Source organism: Mirounga angustirostris, unplaced genomic scaffold, assembly GCF_029215605.1.
Source record: "Mirounga angustirostris isolate CCGP_5_RB_7025 unplaced genomic scaffold, mMirAng1.0.hap1 SCAF_16, whole genome shotgun sequence".
In the NCBI taxonomy this organism is placed as follows: domain Eukaryota; kingdom Metazoa; phylum Chordata; class Mammalia; order Carnivora; family Phocidae; genus Mirounga; species Mirounga angustirostris.
In genome coordinates, this window is record NW_026991724.1 from 42,479,447 (window position 1) to 42,493,916 (window position 14,470).

General features: G+C 37.8%; 1 protein-coding gene across 5 annotated transcripts in view; it reads left to right on the top strand.

Moving 5' to 3' along the window:
- The window catches only part of LSM14A (LSM14A mRNA processing body assembly factor), a 56,804-nt gene extending 42,690 nt beyond the window's left edge, over nucleotides 1-14,114 (top strand). Inside the window, exons 5-11 of one of the 5 annotated variants that reach the window (XM_045869873.3) lie at nucleotides 2,523-2,699; nucleotides 2,984-3,049; nucleotides 5,688-5,870; nucleotides 5,976-6,144; nucleotides 7,406-7,637; nucleotides 12,374-12,432; nucleotides 13,368-14,114. In XM_045869873.3, coding sequence (XP_045725829.1) covers nucleotides 2,523-2,699; nucleotides 2,984-3,049; nucleotides 5,688-5,870; nucleotides 5,976-6,144; nucleotides 7,406-7,637; nucleotides 12,374-12,397 — 851 coding nt within the window. In that variant the 3' untranslated portion in view covers nucleotides 12,398-12,432; nucleotides 13,368-14,114. Of the gene's footprint in view, nucleotides 1-2,522; nucleotides 2,700-2,983; nucleotides 3,050-5,687; nucleotides 5,871-5,972; nucleotides 6,145-7,405; nucleotides 7,638-12,373; nucleotides 12,433-13,367 lie in introns of all 5 variants that reach the window. The other 4 variants (XM_045869870.3, XM_045869874.3, XM_045869872.3 and 1 more) reach the window with 4 other exon arrangements.
- The last annotated feature ends 356 nt before the right edge of the window (nucleotides 14,115-14,470 follow it).

Genomic DNA, 14,470 nt, shown 5'->3' on the forward strand with positions numbered 1-14,470 from the left:
ATTTGCCAGTGCAATTGAGAATTGACAGTTGAGAATTCACTGAAAAACCTAGAACTAAAGGACTGAAATTAGAGGTATTTAAATTCACACGTATAAAAAGCAATAGTTGTTCTAAAACCTAACCCACTGATTATGTAATGGAGATAAAAGATGTCATAATAAGAAATAGAAATTAAATATAAAATACATAACAAATATGGCAAACCTCTGTAGAAAATACAAAATGTAGTAGAGGGACATAAAAGAAGTCAGAGGTCATCAGAGAAACCAATCTTATTCCTAGATACAAAGATTTAGTATTAGGAAGACCTTGTGTCTCATATTAATTAAATTTACTATACTTTTAATAAATCCACATGAAATAGTAGGAGAACTTAATTAAAAAGATACACAGTCTTAAAAATAAACATGGAAGTATAGTTAGACATATTTTTCAAATGAAAGTAATGACATAGGGCTTACCTACTTGATAATAAAGTAAAGCAGTGCAGGAATAAAAGCCAGAAATAGTTCCAAATATAAATAAGTGATTAATACATGATAAAGATATTCTTAAATTAGTAGAGGAAGGCTGGCTATCCAATAAGTGATATCGGGACAGACAACTGCCTGATCATTTGGGAAAAATAGATCTAGATTCCTTCCCTCATACTTCGGACTAAGATAAATTTTAAATAGATTAAAATATTTTTAAATTCTTCAAGTACATATTATAAGAAAGATATATTTATATAAAGCAGTAATGGAGAAAGTCTGGGACCCTGCATTTAAGTTTCATCAGTGAAAACTGAACTTAACAAAATACCTAGAGTCTTCTTCGAACTGGTAAGAATGTGCAGATAAGTCAGGGGGTTGTGTTTTTATTATGCCGAAACCAGCTTCTGTGTTTATCCTAATGGTATATCTAGCATTACCTGTATTTCCCTGTGGATGACACAGCTGCCAATAAGACTAGGAGACTTCAGTCACAAAGGTTTTGAAAGTACACAGCAGGGGACACCTGGGTGGCTCAGTTGGTTAAGCATCTGCCTTTGGCTCAGGTCATGACCCCAGGGTCCTGGGATAGAGTCCCACATCGGGCTCCTTGCTCAGCGGGGAGTCTGCTTGTCCCTCTCCCTCTGCCCCTCCCTGCTGCTCATGTTCTCTCTCCCTGATAAATCTTTTTTTAAAAAAAGAAAGAAAAAGAAATTTATAAGATCATTTAATGTCATATTATAAAATTGAACAATAGGCTTTTCAAAAAACTTAGCACTTGTTTTATAAGTAAATCCCTGTACAAGGTGATAAATGATCACAAAATGTTTTCTCATAGGCCAGAACTTCTACAAACCACCATGATTCCCGTTATAATCAATGGGAACATTGCACTGTTTCTCTTAATGGTAGAGTAAACTTTGGCATTAATGGCTGGAAATGGTGATACACATTTGTAATTACGTACTTTAGATAACTATAAACGTGGGAAAATTGCTAATGAACGGTCCCTGAAGCATCTGGTGCATAATAACCAGTGCATTGTCAGCACTCACCAGTTCACCAGTGGTCGGAGCCTGTGCAGCTCTGCACTGGTGGGGAGTAACATTTGCAGCGTACTTGGAATTTTTTTTTTTACATGAAACGAGCATAATTTTCTTAAGCAAAACATATCCCATGCAATATCATGAGATATGAGAGCACCTTGAGAAGAGATTTACAGCATACATAGAGACAAAACATGATGGGAGCATCCGATATTATATTCTTCTGTTTGTACTGTGACCAGGCTCTGAACTCATAAAAGGAAAAATGGAATTTGTAAGTGCACAACTCATATTTAGCAGAAGCTTCCAAAAGATCTTTCAAATGGCCAGAAATGAATATGGGGCTACTCTGTTATTTTATGAAGGGTGTATTTGTTGCTGGCCTTTGAGTATTGACATAAAATTTCCCAAGCCCCTAGGGTATTGAAGGACTTCACCTGTCTTTCTAGTTCTTTACTTCCTTTATAATGGAAATGTAATGGAGATAATACCTATAAATATAAAAAGTACCACTTTGGACATATCTTCAGAAAGTACTAAAAATTTTAGGTTACAGCCTCTGGAAATAATGGCTGAAGTGTCAATATAATTTTGTGGTTGTCATTATTGGGGAAAGCCTGCATCCTACCTGCATACAACATGATCTTTGATAATATTCCTGGGAAGTCTTGCCCAGGCAGCAAATTTTTTAAAAACTTACTTAAATCTTATTCCACCAGGTAGAAATACAGAAAAAGTTCCCTTGGTTGGTTGGTTGGTTGGTTGGTTGGTTGGTTGTTGGGGTTTTGGGGGTTTTTTTCAATGTTTCTTTCCTAGCCTAGTGACCCAGCCCACTAAAGATAACCCCCTTTTAAACTCTGGTCTAGTAAGTAGATGAATTCAGATTTGTGCTAAGGATTTAAATTGGTAGAAATAAAACTGTAGACCTTTTTTTTGAGGGTCTAGATAATTTTGAAATCCCCAGAGGATAGGGTAGTTTCTTATCTTTTGGTTACGTTTTAGGTCGTTCAAGCCCTCAGTTAGACCCTTTGAGAAAAAGCCCAACCATGGAACAAGCAGTACAGACCGCCTCGGCCCACTTACCTGCTCCAGCACCTGTTGGGAGAAGGAGCCCTGTATCAACCAGGCCTTTACCATCTACCAGCCAGAAAGCAATAGAGAATCAAGAGCACAGGCGAGGTAGAACTTTAGCTATTTACTATTCATTAATTGACTGATCAACATTTTCCATTCACCTTATTTTTTATTGAAAAGATTTACTGTATATGAATGATCCTAGAAGGTTTAAACTGAACTTGATAGAATGTTCAGTCTTTCAAACTTGACTCAAAAGTAGTGATGGTGGTGGGGGTATAGATTTTTTGCTTTTGTTTTGGGTTCCTTTGTTTTTCCCATTTTGAACTTTACGGAAGTTTTTGATTTTGTGTCCTGAGCTCATTCCTGATTTTGTATATCTTTTATAGCTGAAGTACACAAAGTTTCAAGACCAGAAAATGAGCAACTCAGAAATGATAGCAAGAGACAAATAGGTAAGTTACCTGAATCTGAAAGCCATATTCTGGGCTTCTCAATTAAAAAGAACATTTGATGCATAATTACTATTAAAAAATGAAAGCCTGCAGGGCACCTGGGTGACTTAGTGGGTTGAGCATCCAGCTCTTGATTTTGGCTCAGGTCATGATCTTGTGGGTTGTGGGATCAAGCCCCATGTCAGGCTCTGCTCAGCAGGGAGTCTGCTTAAGACTCTCTCTCTCTCGGGGCGCCTGGGTGGCTCCGTCATTAGGCGTCTGCCTTCGGCTCAGGTCATGATCTCAGGGTCCTGGGATCGAGTCCCGCATCGGGCTCCCTGCTCAGCGGGAAGCCTGCTTCTCCCTCTCCCACTCCCCCTGCTTGTGTTCCCTCTCTCACTGTGTCTCTGTCAAATAAATAAAATCTTTAAAAAAAAAAAAAAAATCACTGTTACATTTCTGGAATAAACTCTACTCGATGGGAGGCAGTTGTCTTTCAGTATATTGAATTTATCTGCCATTAAGATTTATACACTTATATTTACATTGTTGTGTGGTTTCCTCTTTAGTACTATCTTTTGTATTTTTTTACGTTTTTATGTCAGTTTCTGGTTAACATTATAAAATTTTTATTGTTTTCGGGAGCTTTTAAGAGTGGATTTATCTGTACCTCGAAGGTTTGAGGTTTTCTCATTATAATTATTTAAGCCCTGAGTTTTTTTTCCTTTAAGTAATTGTTCAAGAACTTTAATTTTCTTTCATGGTTATTGAATTAATAAGACCGTACACTTTGTGTTTTGTAATCTATAACGTTTATCCCCAGATTCATTTATTTTATCAATACTTTCAAATATATTACCAGAGAATAAATTTATTATTTTAAACGTCCAAATTAAAAAATAAAGGCAAGGTGTAATCACCTTATTTAGATAATAGAAAATGATCTTTCACTTAATTTCAGAAAATGTATACTGAATTTCTCCTGTACATTGCTGTATGTGCTATGTCCCGTGGAATTCAGGGGTTTTGGTTTGATTTGCTATATTTCACTTTTTTTTATTTTGGAAAAGAGAACTTCTCTCTCAAAATAAGATAATTGCCATACTACCATCATTTAAAAATCATATAAAGTAATAAATAAAAGTACCTTACAGTGCGCTTCAAAATTGCTCCCCCAAAGGTTCATTAACAGAACAATGACTATTCTTTCAGACTTTTTTTCTTAACGATTTTATAAACATTGACTATACTTAAAATTTTTTTTTTTTTTTTTTTTAAGACGGAAAGATTGTGCTATATTTACTTCCTGGCTTGTGGCCAAGGTGTTTTTAATAGTGAAGTTGAATGTTTTAAACATCCTGCTTATCTAGATTTAAGTGTCTGGATATGCTGCTGTAGGTTTTTGTGGTTTGTTTTTTCAGATGTGTGCAATTTGCAAAACTTCAGCAAACACTGAACATAACCTGTCTGTTACTGTGTAGTCACTTTCTGATCTTTGTCACTATATATTAAACATTTCACATAATTATAATCATTGAATTCATACTCCTTTGTGCTCAGTTTCTGTTAACTCACATGAATTACTGTTCCATATTCCTCTTTTATTTTTTTCTTAACTCTTTCTCTTGTGTTGGATATTTGGGTTCTCAACTTTTTACTGTAATTTATGCTATTTTGCTATTGCTTTATCATACTTCATAAATCCTTTTAGCACAATAGAGAAAGTAGATACAGGAAGATTTGAATAATATGAAGCCATTTAGAGGGAGACAAGAAAGGTGAAAGAGGAAGTGGTTGGAGTAGTTGACGTGGTGGTGCTTTTTGTTTTCTGTGATATTTGTGCTTATTAGTGTTCATTTATTTTCTTATTATAAATCTTGGTTCTTGTGATACTTTCATGGAAGACTTCCTAAATTTTGAGAACCCACTACATGTTTGGCACTTTGTAGGAATTAGAACTATAAGCAGAGCAGAGCCCCTCCCTCAAGGAGTATGACAGTAATTACTATAGAAGTCTTCAAAACAGTTTGGTTGTGTACTTGTGAGAAACATGTATGAGTTTGGACCCCATAAGTATAAATTTCATGTGTACTGTTCTCAGTTCACTATGTATTAGGTTAGTGAAATTTCATTTCTTTTTTAATTTTTTTTTTGAGGATTTGTTTATTTTAGAGAGAGAGAAAGAGTGTGTGTGTGAGTGGGGGGAGGGACAAGGAGAAGATCTGAAAGCAGACTCTCACAACCCATGAGATCATGACCTGAGCCAAAACCAAGAGTCAAGCACTTAATCGACTGAGCCTCCCAGGCATCCCAATTTATTTTTATAAAAACTACAAATAGGGGCGCCTGGGTGGCTCAGTTGGTTAAGCGACTGCCTTCGGCTCAGGTCATGATCCTGGAGTCCCGGGATCGAGTCCCGCATCGGGCTCCCTGCTCGGCAGGGAGTCTGCTTCTCCCTCTGACCCTCCCCCCTCTCATGTGCTCTCTCTCATTCTCTCTCTCTCAAATAAATAAATAAAATCTTTAAAAAAAAAAAAAACTACAAATATAGTAATGTGTATAGAGACTTTTAAGAAGCATTTTTGTTGTTGCCCATTTAATAAAGACCATTGTAATAGCTTCTGTCTTAAACCAGCTTATTCTTCCTTTATTGACATAGTTCCAGGTGCTCCTTCAGCTCCAAGGAGAGGGCGTGGGGGTCATCGAGGTGGCAGGGGACGATTTGGTATTCGACGAGATGGTCCAATGAAATTTGAGAAAGACTTTGACTTTGAAAGTGCAAATGCACAATTTAACAAGGAGGAAATAGACAGAGAATTTCATAATAAACTTAAATTGAAAGGTGAGTTCATTTTTCTATTCAGAAAATGTTCTTATTTGGCTTGTGAATTGTGGATGTTTAATAAAAATCTTGACTTTCTGGTATGTGCTTGTTTTTCACTAGAAGATAAACTTGAGAAGCAGGAGAAGCCTGTAAATGGTGAAGATAAAGGAGACTCAGGAGTTGATACCCAAAACAGTGAAGGAAATGCAGATGAAGAAGATCCACTTGGCCCTAATTGCTATTATGACAAAACCAAATCCTTCTTTGATAATATTTCTTGTGATGATAATAGGTACAGTCTTTTAAGCTTCTCTTATGCTCTTGGGAGGTTGAAGTATGAAATGATTTCCTATAAATTCACAAATAGTTTAATGAATACTTAAAAATATCTAAGGACTACAATTTTTTAATGTTTTATTTTGCTAAAAGAAAATAATCCGTACTAAAATTTTCAGTAACATTACTCCTTATGAAGAAGAAATAACCATATACTTTTGTTTAGGGATGCACTGACATTTGAAAATTAGTAATTAGGGCGCCTGGGTGGCCCAGTTGGTTAAGCAACTGCCTTCGGCTCAGGTCATGATCCTGGAGTCCCGGGATCGAGTCCCGCATCAGGCTCCCTGCTCGGCGAGGAGCCTGCTTCTCCCTCTAACCCTCCCCTGTCTCATGCTCTCTCTCTCTATCTCATTCTCTCTCTCAAATAAATAAATAAAATCTTAAAAAAAAAAAAATTCGTAATTAAAACAAAAGCATTCATCTAACAACTAAGTAAGACCTTTTACTTTACTCCTCTACAGTGTAGTTCAAATGAAGTCACGGCCAAATATGCTAATGTTACTTTGAAGTTTGCTGATACAGTAAAACTTCGCCATATCGCAGCAAATGTGGATCCAGAAAATTGTCAGGTTAATTAAAGGAGCCAGCATAACAGGAGTTCTAGAGTTTCTGTTACCCGTTCCAAATTTTCCTTCTCCTCTCTGTAGTTTGGTGCCACCTGGTGGCAGTTGTCTGCTTCAGCGTAAACATGGAGGGGGATGATCTGATCTGAGTCCTGCTGTAGGACTGGGCTGTACGACAACAGCAGTAGCAATTTAAACACTTGCTTCTGACATCAGGTCCAGGGATTGGGCTAGGAGCATACTAGGACCTTACTTTCCTAGCAGACTTGGACTTACTTTCCTTCTCCCAGCTTTCTGAGACAGAGTTCCCTTTCCTGGCTTTGCGCTCTCTCACATTGGGGCTGAGGGGAGAGTAGAGTCAATTGCCAATCCTACTATATTTGAATTCCCATTATATTGGGGGCTGTTACGATGTTTGCTTCATCAGCTGTATTCATGAAAGAAACTAACACCAGTCATATTTTCACATGAAGTTTAATAGAATATTATGGGAACATACTGCCATGGACAGTTTGTGATGACTTAGATAAGGTGCTTATTTTTATTTGATCTAGGATTTATTTATCCTTAATTTGGGAATTCGTGCCACATTGTTTTGCTGGAAAATGTTCTTAAACCCGATACACTAGAGATGATTTGTTCTTATAACAGAGAACGGAGACCAACCTGGGCTGAAGAAAGAAGATTAAATGCCGAAACATTTGGAATCCCACTTCGTCCAAACCGTGGCCGTGGCGGGTATAGAGGCAGAGGAGGTCTTGGTTTCCGTGGTGGCCGAGGGCGTGGTGGTGGCAGAGGTGGTACCTTCACCACCCCTCGAGGATTTCGTGGTGGATTCAGAGGAGGTCGTGGGGGCAGGGAGTTTGCAGATTTTGAGTACAGGGTAAGTATTACATGCTTTGGGGTTGGCATGCAGTTTTATGAAATTCAAAATGGTTTTATTTTGAGTGAATATTTTTAAGACATTTGTATAACTTCCAATTTGACTGTTCAGTGGGGGATTAGGTTGTTTATATAATTTTAAGGAGCAGTAACTTCTCGGCTGATGAGTCCAAAGTTTTTAACTGTTTTCTTTTCAATTGGAGGAAGTAAGAGATAGAAATGAGATTGGGGTGGAAGGGGTCTTTTTTATTGTAGAACCATAGTTTTAGATTTCATGGACTAGTAAAATTTCCCCCAAAAATGTATTAGAAATTGATTTAGGGTGTTTTTTTTGTTCTTCCTTCCTTTTCTTTTTTTTGGAGGCATGGGGGATTACTAAAGTATTTATACCAAAAACTATATCATATCACCTTTATTTTATATTACAAAGTGTGTTTTCACACCAAAAGAGTCTAGGAAGGACATACTCCAGAATGGAAAGCATCCATAGCAGCCAACATTTATATAGTACTTTGCATGTATTAGGCATTGTTCTAAATGTTTTTCACATACTAACTCTAAATCTAACGTAACTGTATAAGATAGTTCTGTTCTTATCACCATTTTACAGAAGAAGAAATAGGTATAGAGATATTAAATACCTTGTCCAAGGTCAGCTAGTAAGTGATGCTGCAGGTTCGTGAGCCTAGTAAGTTTGTTCCTGAGTCAGTGCTCTTAATTTACTTTTATGGAAAATCCAACTGCATTTTCCCTGGTTTTCTTATTTTACCTTGGCCTTGAAAATATTGTGATATATTGGCATTTGAGAACTGCTGCTAGAAAACTATGTAGCTCAGTATAGTTTGTTTATATGTGTAGTTAATTTATTGAAAGGAGTCGGTAGATGAAGTCAGTGTCACTCTCCTAGTTTATTGATTTTTAGGTTCAGTAGAGAGGAAGGCTATATAATCACAGAAAGGATCAAAATCCTCTTGTAAAGAGATCTACTAGAACAAAGGGCAGCTGGAAACAAGAAGACCTGCTGGCAGGAATTTTATTGTCCGTTACTTGAAAGTGGCCATTGTTGAGATCCCTCTTGAAGGATCGATGTTAGTGGCTTTGGGGTCTGGTCTGTTAATTCTGACACCTCTGATACTGTATCATCCAGCCAAGACTGCTGAAAATTAGCTTCAAGTCATTAACTCAGGCTATTCAGCCGCCGTGGCCTGGTGCAGCAGCTGCAGGACTTGTAACTTGCAAAATTGCCATTCTAGCTGGGAGAGCCCATTGCTTGTCACTATTATTGTTCTTATTACTGCCCTTGCCAGTGGGGCCTTTTGCTTATAGAATTCAAATATTTGCCCTTAACCCTTCTGAAGTATTTGACACTGATAACTGCCCACCCAACTTGGAATCTTTCTTTCTAGTTTTTTAAAAATACTGTTATTTGGGGTGTTTTTGTTTTGTTTTTCTTTTTAAAAATGACACATGTTCCAGGGCACCTGGCTGGCTCAGTTGGTAGAGTATGTGACTCTTGATCTTGGGGTTGTGACTTTGAGCCCCATGTTGGGTGTAGAGATTACTAAAATCTTTTTTTATATATAAAATCTTTAAAAATAATAATAATACATGTTCCTCAACACAGCCTGTAAACACTTCATGATCTGCTTCTCCAGTTCAGAAGTCTTGTACTGGCTCTTGTCCTTTTTGCCATTGAGACTCCCCTTTTCTATATTCAGTCTGCTGCAGAAATGTGGACCACCTTCTTGCTCTTGTTCAGTGCCAAGCTTATTCTTATCTCAGGACCTTTTCACCCATTCCTTCTGCCTAGAATGTTCGGTTTGCTCCTTAAAAGCTTTTATGCTCGGGGTGCCTGGGTGGCTCAGTCAGTTACGCATCTGCCTTAGGCTCTGGTCATGATCCCAGAGTCCACAGGATCAAGTCCAGCTTTGGGCTCCTCACTCTGTGGGGAGTCGGCTTCTCCCTCTGACCCCCCCCCCACTCTCTATAAATAAATAAATAAATAATAAATTAATAAATAAAAAATAAAGCTTTCATGCTGATGTTTGTGCTTGCTCTTCTTCCCCCTTCTTTCTTGTCCCTACCTCTCTTCCCTCCCCTTTCTTTCCTCCTCCCTTTTGTGAGCTTGTTGATACGTAGCTTTTAATCAGTTTTCAGCTTGGACCTTGTGTGCTTCCACTTACATTTCTCCATCTTTATCTGCTTTATGTCCTTTGACTAACTTAAACTTGCCCTTCTTCAAAATGACCTTACCATCTTCTTGCCTTCCCACCACCCCAGCATCCACACTGCCTGACAGTGTGGCGTAGCCCCTTTCCACATTACCACATTTGTTCCTATTCGATGTCCCTGCCCACTACCATAATAACCCACTGATTGGTCTGCAGACATTCAGTCTCTTTACCTCACTTAAGGCATATCAGCTACCTATTGAAGAACCTGTGACAGCTCCTTGTTGAAGACCACATTGACTCAACTTGGCTTGAGGAAAAAGTACATTTAAATTAAACTTGGATCCTGATGAGAATTCTAGTGATTGTTGCTAATGTGACTTCAGTTGAGTCGTTAAACCTTTCAGGCCCTCAGTTTTTACATTTTTGGAAACAAATCAAATACACATTTTATCAAATACACATTTTAAAGATCATTAAAGTCTCAGAGTTGGGAAGCATCTGAGAGGTCTGAGCTCCTGGCCAAGCCGGGAGTCCTGACGTATCCCTTATAGGGGCTGGCAGCTTACTTTTACTAAGAGCATCCATCCCACCCCAGGGATGGTCTAATTAGTAGGATTTCACAATGTGGGTGAGGATCTTTTCCCCTATATCTTCAGTCTTAGTTTAACTCTACCCTTGTAAACAAACAGAATATACATACTCCTCTTCATGATAATTCTGCAGATACTTGACAAAACCGCGGTCATATTGTCTACAAGATTGGACTGTTATTTCCCGTTACCTGACAGTCATCAGTAAGCCTTTGAATAACTGCCGAGTGCATGGTACATGCATTTATTTATTAATTCAGACTTTCTGAAGCTCTGTCTCACTGTTCAGTCATTTTGAGCCTCCAGTGAAAACCCCTATCCCACACATTGCAGAATTAGAGTGCATTGTAGAGGTTGTCTGCATGAGTCTTTACCCACATTAGTGTATCCTTGACAGATAGTCCGACTAGCCTCTGCTTGGGTGTTTCAAGGCGTCATAGATTGACTGGGCCCTAGATATTGCCCTGGTGGTAAGAAGGTTCTCATGTGACATTGTACTGCCTGCTCTTCTTACTCTGTGCGGATCCCACTGCTATTTCCAGCCCCATTTCTCATTGCCCTTTAAGCTGTCTGGTTCAAGCAAGTTGACTCATGGTCAATGCTTATATGCACTGTCCTTGATTCCGACTTTGACCTCGTTTGTTGACCAGACATATTGCATTCTTCATATATGGCATGCACTGTGCTGGATATTAGTGGTAAGCAAAACGGATGCAGTCCCAGCCTTCTTGGTGTTTTAGTCCAGTGGAGAGATAGACACAGCTAAAAGTCAAGCGGTTCCCTTTCACACCCTTCACAGTCTTGTCCAAGGTTTGCTCTGTCCTTGGAAACTTCTCTTCTTTCCTACACTGATTTCTTCTTTTTCTGACTCCTATGGTATCTGCTTTCATCACACATTTTAAATACACTCATGTTCCGTATTTCATGTGTTTTGTTCTGCATTTCCAGCTGGATATGAGCCTCTTGGCATTAGTGAACGTGTATTTTATTTTCATTTCCTCCAGTGGACATGGAACCATAGTGGGCTTGAAGTAAGTGCTCAGCATTTTGATTAGGAATACACTACTTCAGCCTTCAGTAAGGCAGAAGGTCCATCAGTGTGGCTAGTCCTTCCTTGTCCATTCCAAAGTTAAATGACCCTGAAGTCTGGCACTAGAGCCCTGACCTTCTCCGCATTCTATGTCTTCTAAATCATATCACCTGGTACCTTTAAAGGCAGAAAGAGTGAGTGATCACTATTACATGAAGGAAATTTACCTTCAAGGATTAAACTCCCTTCTAAAACTACATCTAATACTTCTTAGAGAAATGGAGGTCATTGGCATTTACAGCAGCCTTCATGTAATGGGTTGGCTTTCTTCTTTGTGTTCTGTTGGCATGAATCACTAGTTTTGAGGTGAGCATAAGCAAGTCTGGTTGTTTAATGAAAACATGGGCAAAGTGGGATTATAGATTTTTAGAACTCCTCAAAAATACCAGCTGAACTATAAGCTCTCTCTCACCCTACCCCCAATAGATCGGAAACCAAGGACCCAGAGAAGTTAACTCTCTTGATCGGGGTACAAGCTAGTAAAGCCAAAACTTAGTCTGTTTGACTTCTCGCCTAGTTTTCCTTAAGGATAATGTTAGAAAGATAAATTTGTGTTAAGCTTGGTCCTGTGGCGCTTTGTGGGGTTGGGGGATGAGGAGATCAAGTTGGGTGTGTAATAAGAGTATAGTCAGCTCCTATTTTATATGCTGCTGCTAAGGAGGTTAAATAAAACACCATGGTAGGTGAGACAGATTACCTTCCATTTGAGTCTGTTTTTTCAGATAGGGTCCAGAAACAAAGAGGTAACCAAAATGACTCAGCATGGTACTCTCTTTCCCTTTCCCCCTTTATTTTCTCCTCTCTTTCCCTCTACTTCTCTGTATCCCTCTCCCCCTCCCTTCTCTTTCCCTTTCTTTCTTGCTTTCTTTTTTTTACCTTTCAGAAAACCACAGCTTTTGGACCCTAAAGTAGGTCTGGATTGATCGTACAACTTTCTGAAAGGTAAAAAAAAAAAAAAAATCGGGGCATGTGAAGGTTGGCTTCGGTGGGGAACTGTGGGGTGGGATTATCTTCAGTTTATTTCTTTCTGCACCAGTTCACACCATGCCACATGTATCCAGTTTAATGGCATTGCACAAATGGTTTGGTGCTGTATACACAGATAAAGTTAAGTCTTTAACATAGGAAATAATGTATTTCTAACAGTCAGGATGAGAATCAGCAATAAAAATCAGGAATGTGATAACAACTAGTCCTGAGGAAAACAGTAGCCCCTGGCTCTGGTGTTATGTACAGGACTTTTGATTAGGTTTAGTCTCACTGGAAAGCTAGAGGCTCCTTGAGATTTTTGTTTTTTCCCTGGTTACTTTTTAAAAATTACTACCCAGTCAACTCTGATTTTCAGAACTTATTTTGAATTTAAAAGTTATCCTTTTAAAATGAATTTCTAAATCATTGCTTTCTCCTGGCATGAAACTTTGGAGAGAAATGTTATTTTACTGTCTGGATATTTTATTGCTTAGTAAAGACATCAAAGACTTCAGGATTTTATTAATCCTTTTCCAGGGTATGTTGTCAATTGTATTTGATGAACTTGACTGCTAAGTTGAAGGTTTAAATCATTGTGTTTAAAAATTATTAAGATGCAACCAAAGATAGTGAGGTATGCCTGTATCTTAGGGGCCTTCTTGCTGGAACCAGCCCACACCACACCACTGCTGTAACCTCTAGTAACTGGAAAATGCAGTTAACAAATAATGAGCTACTGCTGGGTGTGGAAGTCATAAAATGTTTCCTGGAAATTAGTGAAATGGATTTATACATGAAAGGAAAAGGAGGGTATATTTGAAAGTAATGGGAAATATACTTAAGTAAATTAGAAGTACTTAATAAACCGATAATTTGAAACATGAGCTAATTTTTTTTTTCCTTTTTAGAAAGACAACAAAGTTGCTGCATAGTCTACAAACAAGTCTTTGAAAATAGGTGAATTTCTAGCTCTTCATGGTCCTGAGAATTGGTTTCAGTCTTTGAGAAGAATGAAGAAGTGAATTTGCTGTATATTTGTCACCAGCACTGGGTTTTTGTTTGTTTGTTTGTTTGTTTTTCTGCTTAATTTCAAAGATACAATGCAGTTACTTTTGGGGGGGAAGGCTCATCTTAAAAAATGAGCATTAAATATATTTGGATAGCAGAAGGTTAAGTAATTTCTTATGTATAGTTAAACTACAGCAGTACTTCAATGGGACTTATAAGTATTTTTTCATCACTGAAAGGATTTTTCTTATCACTAAATTGTATTTGGCAATTATTGTAAGTTGCCTGCAGATAGGGCCGTGATACTGTGTTTTGAGCCACAGAAGGTTGTGTGTGTATGTGTGTGTGTGTGTGCGTGCGCGCGTGTGTGTCTGTATCTTTCTCTCTTTCTTTCTTTCTTTTTGGAAATCCTGTAATATCCCCTTTGAGGTAGCTTATTTGGTCAATTAATTAGGGTGCTGGATGGTAGAGAATTTTGTCAGTCAACTATGTACACACAGTAAATACTGTTTCTTAGGCAAAGGTATCTTTTTTATATAGTTGTAAAATTCCATTATATTCCATTGCCAAAGAAACATTAAGAACTTTGTATAGCTGTATAAAAAGCAACTAATTTTTTAAAGAATAAACATTTTAAAGTCAGCAAACATACTGTGTCCTTGCAGAAGTTGATGTGCTGAGGAGCAGAGCTGTGGGTGGTGGGTCTTTTTTCATAGCTTTCCAGGCTTGAGATTTTTTATTTTTATTTTTTTTTTTTTAATGTTTGGAACATAAATGAAGATTTGATACATTCTTCCATAATCTGAAAAGGATAAATTACTCATACTCATTGTAAGAGCTTCATTTTTTAACAAATGGCATATCACAGGATTTGTCCAAATAATAAATATTTTCAGTATATGAATGTAAATAATCATAGATAAGAATATACTTAGCTGTATTTTCAAATAAGCACCCTCCCCTTTTTTAAGATAATAAAACTGGGCATCGATTAACCTGTTCT